General features: G+C 49.0%; 1 protein-coding gene across 1 annotated transcript in view; it reads right to left on the reverse strand.

Annotated features, from left to right (window-relative positions):
• dstyk (dual serine/threonine and tyrosine protein kinase) overlaps nt 1–7,500 on the reverse strand; it is a 46,584-nt gene that overhangs the window by 7,173 nt on the left and 31,911 nt on the right. Inside the window, exons 6-10 of the mRNA XM_056237977.1 lie at nt 6,763–6,846; nt 6,505–6,681; nt 4,592–4,721; nt 4,355–4,511; nt 1,028–1,160 (exon numbers count right to left, since the gene is read on the reverse strand). Coding sequence (XP_056093952.1) covers nt 1,028–1,160; nt 4,355–4,511; nt 4,592–4,721; nt 6,505–6,681; nt 6,763–6,846 — 681 coding nt within the window. The remainder of the gene's footprint in view (nt 1–1,027; nt 1,161–4,354; nt 4,512–4,591; nt 4,722–6,504; nt 6,682–6,762; nt 6,847–7,500) is intronic.

Here is a 7,500-nt window from a genome sequence, read left to right on the forward strand (position 1 = left end):
GACAGAACCACAGACAGTCAGAACCACAGACAGACAGAACCAAAGACAAAACCACAGACAGTCAGAACCACAGACAGACAGAACCACAGACAGACAGAAAGACAGACAGACAGAACCACAGACAGACAGACAGACAGACAGACAGACAGACAGAAAGACAGAAAGACAGACAGAACCACAGACAGACAGAACCACATACAGACAGAACCACAGACAGACAGAACCACAGACAGACAGAACCACAGACAGTCAGAACCACAGACAGACAGAACCAAAGACAAAACCACAGACAGTCAGAACCACAGACAGACAGAACCACAGACAGACAGAAAGACAGACAGACAGAACCACAGACAGAACCACAGACAGGCAGAAAGACAGACAGACAGAACCCCAGACACAGACAGACAGACAGAACCACAGACAGACAGACAGAACCACAGACACAGACAGACAGACAGAACCACAGACAGACAGACAGACAGAACCACAGACAGACAGATAGAACCTCAGACACAGACAGACAGACAGAACCACAGACAAACAGACAGAACCACAGACAGACAGACAGACAGACAGAACCACAGACAGACAGACAGACAGAACCACAGACAGACAGACAGACAGAACCACAGACAGACAGACAGACAGACAGAACCACAGACAGACAGACAGACAGAACCACAGACAGACAGACAGACAGACAGAACCACAGACAGAACCACAGACAGACAGAACCACAGACAGACAGACAGACAGACAGAACCACAGACAGACAGACAGACAGACAGAACCACAGACAGACAGACAGACAGAACCACAGACAGACAGAACCACAGACAGTCAGAACCACAGACAGACAGACAGAACCACAGACAGACAGACAGACAGACAGAACCACAGACAGACAGACAGACAGACAGAACCACAGACAGACAGAACCACAGACAGACAGACAGAACCACAGACAGACAGACAGACAGACAGACAGAACCAGACAGACAGACAGACAGATGTGTGCCGGTACCTTCAGGCCGGTGTAGAGATCTCTGTGCAGTCGCTCCATGATCAGCAGAACGGCGATACTGGAGCCGCCGCCGTACGAGTGATCGATAACCGACCCGTGGAGGTTCACCAACCGCTCGTGTTTAGGCAGAGACCTGACCGACATGAGCAATGCACTGATTCATTCAACAATAATACCAAATCAACTACTGTTTAGGATTGGGAGTCGAGAATAGATTCCAGAACAATTGAGGTCAGGAATCGGATACTCGTTATTAAACTAAAATCTGGACTCCTCTGTGTGTCTCAGCATGAGTGTAAAGCACTAGAGAGACTCTGTGTTCTGTCCTCATGTGTATCAGTGTACTGGACCCGCAGCTCTTAAAGTGACAGCGCTCATATTCCTGCCGTCTCTATAATAACACTAATCACTAGGGGTGTGACGAGATCTCGCGAGACTAAAACATGACGAGATTTCTCGTCGAGTGAAAAGCTGTCTCGCGATACCGCCATGACTGAGCGTGAGGGGGAGATTACCATAGAATATTCCACCGCTACACTCACATTCGCCTAAACTATCGTTTTGCTGTTTTTATAAAAAAAATAAAAACCATGCTCATCCAGCACGAGTTGCCGTTGCAATCAGTGCAGCACGAATCACAGTTCACTGATCGCGTGAGGATGGCGGAGGATTCGTTGCGCAACATAGACTAACGTCTGATAAATGTATTATTGAAGAATGCGCGCTCAGCACCGCTGCTACACACAGAGTACGCGCGATCACGAAAGTGAAAGTAAAACACAAGCTCCCTGATGTGCATTGCGCACAAATTAGGCCGCGAACATACAATAGTCCGTCTCCTAATACCCATCTCTGGACTGTTTATTTGCGGCTCTGGTCTCAGTTTGCACTTCGAATATTGAGAGAGTAACGTTACTGTAATGTCGTAAGGACAACAGACAAGGGAGGCTCTGTTTCTGAACTTATAATCGGAACGCCAGAACAACTGTAGAGACAAACACACCAGCCTCGTTTCTCTCGGCCTTTTCCCAACTCACCGCATTAACCCTATAACTGCCGGTGCAAAATAAAACAGCAATTTGAAAACAATTATAAAGAGTCTGTGTGCTAACTTTGATTATGGTTGCACTTGCACTTATTGTTTGCGCTTAATAAGACTTTAAGGAGTTCAGTCAGGAGGTCACACACACACACAGCCTCAATCAGAAGTTCTGAAAGCTCTTAAATGTACAGTAAGGGCTGAAGAGACTAATGTGAAATCATACAGAGAAAAGCCAGTCAATAAAAACCTTGTACAGTGCTTGTATATTGTTTTCTTTCAATGCATTGATAATTCATACTCATAATGCATGTCATTTCAGGTCTACTTTATAAGATTATTAGTTAAACATTGCAGAATGCACCTGCATACTATTTTTCCAGTCATGAATTTTGTCATTGAGGATTTCTGAAAAATTGTGCAAAAATCTCGTCTCGTCTCGTGAGATAAGCGTCTCGTCACACCCCTAGTAATCACACAACAGAAGACAGAGAACACACACTCGCTCTTCACTGAATAACTGTAACTATATCTGTAATGTATATTTTATTTATAAACTACAGTTATTTTACATTTGATTACAGTTTCTGCACCTGAAAATCTTAAAACACAGTTTATTTCAATCGTATCTTTGTTCAGTTGTGTCTATGTGTTGCGATCGCTAATGTTTTATGTAATAACCTTTATGAAGGATATCTGAGCTTTATTTTTATCTTATTGGAATCGAAATTATGAATCGATAAGTAAAATCAGAATAGTTTAAACTCAAGCGATCCCGACTGTGTTCATCTACATTACTGTGAGGATCCAGATGAACATCACTCGTGTGTGTGTGTCTCCGGTGCAGCAGTGTGTGTGTGTGTGTGTGTGTGTGTGTGTGTGTCTCCAGTGCAGCAGTGTGTGTGTGTGTGTGTGTGTCTCCGGTGCAGCAGTGTGTGTGTGTGTGTGTGTCTCCAGTGCAGCAGTGTGTGTGTGTGTGTGTCTCCAGTGCAGCAGTGTGTGTGTGTGTGTGTGTGTGTGTGTGTGTGTGTCTCCAGTGCAGCAGTGTGTGTGTGTGTGTGTGTGTGTGTCTCCAGTGCAGCAGTGTGTGTGTGTGTGTGTGTGTCTCCAGTGCAGTAGTGTGTGTGTGTGTGTGTGTCTCCAGTGCAGCAGTGTGTGTGTGTGTGTGTGTGTGTGTGTCTCCGGTGCAGCAGTGTGTGTGTGTGTGTGTGTGTGTCTCCAGTGCAGCAGTGTGTGTGTGTGTGTGTGTGTGTCTCCAGTGCAGCAGTGTGTGTGTGTGTGTGTCTCCAGTGCAGCAGTGTGTGTGTGTGTGTGTCTCCAGTGCAGTAGTGTGTGTGTGTGTGTGTGTGTGTCTCCAGTGCAGCAGTGTGTGTGTGTGTGTGTGTGTGTCTCCAGTGCAGCAGTGTGTGTGTGTGTGTGTGTCTACAGTGCAGTAGTGTGTGTGTGTGTGTGTGTGTGTGTCTCCAGTGCAGTAGTGTGTGTGTGTGTGTGTGTGTGTCTCCAGTGCAGCAGTGTGTGTGTGTGTGTGTCTACAGTGCAGTAGTGTGTGTGTGTGTGTCTACAGTGCAGTAGTGTGTGTGTGTGTGTCTCCATTGCAGTAGTGTGTGTGTGTGTGTCTCCAGTGCAGTAGTGTGTGTGTGTGTGTGTGTGTGTGTGTGTGTGTGTGTGTCTCCGGTGCAGCAGTGTGTGTGTGTGTGTGTGTGTCTCCAGTGCAGCAGTGTGTGTGTGTGTGTGTGTCTCCGGTGCAGCAGTGTGTGTGTGTGTGTGTGTGTGTGTGTGTGTGTGTCTCCAGTGCAGCAGTGTGTGTGTGTGTGTGTGTGTGTCTCCAGTGCAGCAGTGTGTGTGTGTGTGTGTCTACAGTGCAGTAGTGTGTGTGTGTGTGTCTCCAGTGCAGTAGTGTGTGTGTGTGTGTGTGTCTCCAGTGCAGCAGTGTGTGTGTGTGTGTGTCTCCAGTGCAGCAGTGTGTGTGTGTGTGTGTCTACAGTGCAGTAGTGTGTGTGTGTGTGTGTCTCCATTGCAGTAGTGTGTGTGTGTGTGTCTCCAGTGCAGTAGTGTGTGTGTGTGTGTGTGTGTGTGTGTGTGTGTCTCCGGTGCAGCAGTGTGTGTGTGTGTGTGTCTCCAGTGCAGCAGTGTGTGTGTGTGTGTGTCTCCAGTGCAGTAGTGTGTGTGTGTGTGTGTGTGTGTGTCTCCAGTGCAGCAGTGTGTGTGTGTGTGTCTCCAGTGCAGTAGTGTGTGTGTGTGTGTCTCCAGTGCAGTAGTGTGTGTGTGTGTGTCTCCAGTGCTGTTACCGTGTGTAGTGGAACTCCAGCGCGAGGTCGTTCCAGTGCTTGTCGTCAGGAGGAACCACAGACTTCAGCGCACACGGGTGACGTCCGGCCCAGTTGTCACACAGATACACCACACCGTACTGACCTCGGCCCAGCTCACGGCCCAGCTTGGGCTTTCCTGAGGAGACGGTGGAGTCAGACGGAGATCACACACACACACACACACACACACAAACACACACACTGATCGTGTCTCACCGTGCAGCAGAATGTCTCGCAGCGATCGGCTCTCCAGCGACAGTCGTGCGAGTCGCGGCGCGTGATCCTTCCTGACCCGCAGCCACAGGTCTTCAGTGCGCTCCAGACGACCCGTGTGACCCTCCTCCAGCTGCACACACACATCAGTAGTCACACGCACACACAGAGTCTCACACACACATAAGTACTCACTCACTCAATCACTGACTCACTCACTCACACACACTCACACACTAACTCACACACTCACTCACTCACTCACTCACTCAATCACTGACTCACTCACTCACACACACTCACACACTAACTCACACACTCACTCACTCACTCACTCACTCACTCACTCACTCACTCACTCACTCACTCACTCACTCACTCACTCACTCACTCACTCACTCACTCACTCACTCACTCACTCACTCACTCACTCTCACACTCACTCACTCACTCACTCACTCACTCACTCACTCACTCACTCACTCACTCACTCACTCACTCACTCACTCACTCACTCACTCACTCACTCACTAACTCACTCACACACTAACTCACACACTCACTCACTCACACACTCACTCACACACTCACACACTCACACACTCACTGACTCACTCACTCACACACTCACTCACTCACTCACTCACTCACTCACTCACTCACTCACTCACTCACTCACTCACTCACTCACTCACTCACTCACTCACTCACTCACTGGCTCACACACTCACACACTCACACACACACTCACTCACTCGCTCACTCACTCACTGACTCACTCACTGACTCGCTCACTCACTCACTCACTCACTCACTGACTCACTCACTCAATGACTCAATGACTCACTCAATGACTCGCTCGTTTGCTCACTCACTCACTCACTGACTCACTCAATGACTCACTCACTCACTCACTGACTCACTCAATGACTCACTCACTGACTCACTCACTGACTCACTGACTCACACACTCACACAATCACACACTCACACACTCACACACTCACACACTCACACACTCACACACTCACTCACTCACACACTCACACACTCACTCACACACTCACTCACACACTCACTGACTCACTCACTCACTCACTGACTCACTGACTCACTGACTCACACACTCACTCACTCACACAAACACTCACACACTCACAGACTGACTCACTCACTCACTCGCTCACTCACTCACTCAATGACTCGCTCACTCACTCACTCACTCGCTCGTTCGCTCACTCACTCACTCACTCACTGACTCGCTCACTCACTCACTGACTCACTGACTCACTGACTCACTCACTCACTCACTGACTCACTCACTCACTCACTGACTCACTCACTCACTCACTCACTCACTCACTCACTCACTCACTCACTCACTCACTCAATGACTCACTCACTCACTCACTCACACACTCACTCACTCACTCACTCACTCAATGACTCACTCACTCACTCACTCACTCACTCACTCACTGACTCACTCACTGACTCACTCACTGACTCACTCACTGACTCACTCACTGACTCACTCACTGACTCACTCACTGACTCACTGACTCACTCACTCACTCACTGACTCACTCACTGACTGACTAAATAAATAATATAACAGAACATAATATACAACATTCATTCCTCGACTCATGAATGTGTGTGTGTTTGTGTGTGTGTGTGTGTGTGTGTTTGTGTGTGTGTGGTGTGAGTGTGCGGTGTGAGTGTGAGTGTGTGTGCGTGAGTGTGAGTGTGTGTGTGTCTGTGAGTGTGTGTCTGTGTGCGTGTGTCTGTGAGTGTGTGTGTGCGTGTGTGTGTGAGTGTGTGTGTGTGTCTGTGAGTGTGTGTGTGTGTGTGTGCGTGTGTCTGTGAGTGTGTCTGTGAGTGTGTGTGTGTGTGCGTGTGTGTGTGAGTCTGACCTGTCTCAGGGAGCTGGCGAAGGCCTCGTGGGAGCTGTTGAGGCGAGTCCTGAACTGGGAGCAGATGCTCTTGGCCAGTTTGGCGGCGCTGAGGCTCTCGATGGCGTCCTGTGCGACCTTGCGCTTCCACTCGCTCGTGACGGACGGCGGATTGACCCACGAGATCCGGTGGATGATCTGAGGACACACACACACACACACACACACATGAGTGGCCGAGCCACGCGCCGCCAGCGCAGGGCATTATGGGTAACGTACCTGTTTGATCTGCTCCCAGAAGAGGCGTGTGACGGAGGAGCCCGAGTGGAACGTCACCTCCACGTGATACGCCGCGTTCAGGATCTGCACACACACACACACACACACACATCAGTAAAGTCACACACTCAGTACATCAAATACATTTAGATTTTTTATTTTACAGTACAATATATTTCTCATTTTGATTGCAATTTCAAATTTTTATAATAAATCACAATAAAACCATAACAATTCTTAGGGAATGTGGCCTTCCCTAGCAGACGTTGACTCCGGCTCAGATACAGCAGACAGACGTCTAAACCAGACCGTTGCACACAGCACTGAACACTCCGACTATCTTAAGTAGGACTACACTGCAGTGCATTCTGGGTAAAATAAGACACTTTTCAAAACAAAAACATGGCGGATGGAGTAAGCGCATTCAACCGCTCACTGCAGTTACCCCAGCGGGAGATGTGTGTGTGTGTGTGTGTGTGTGTGTGTGTGTGTGTGTGCGTGTGTGTGTGTGCGTGTGTGTGTGTGCGCACCTGCTTGAGGTGGTTGGACGTGACGTTGTGAGTGCAGGGCTCGGCGGTGGACTTCTCCAGGCTGCCCAGGCATCTCTCCAGTGTATGTGTGTGTGTGTGTGTGTGTGTGTGTGTGTGTGCGTGTGTGTGTGTGCGCACCTGCTTGAGGTGGTTGGACGTGACGTTGTGAGCGCAGGGCTCGGCGGTGGACTTCTCCAGGCTGCCCAGG

This window comes from Rhinichthys klamathensis, unplaced genomic scaffold, assembly GCF_029890125.1.
Source record: "Rhinichthys klamathensis goyatoka isolate OS25496 unplaced genomic scaffold, OSU_Roscu_1.1 h1tg000504l_1, whole genome shotgun sequence".
Taxonomy (NCBI): domain Eukaryota; kingdom Metazoa; phylum Chordata; class Actinopteri; order Cypriniformes; family Leuciscidae; genus Rhinichthys; species Rhinichthys klamathensis.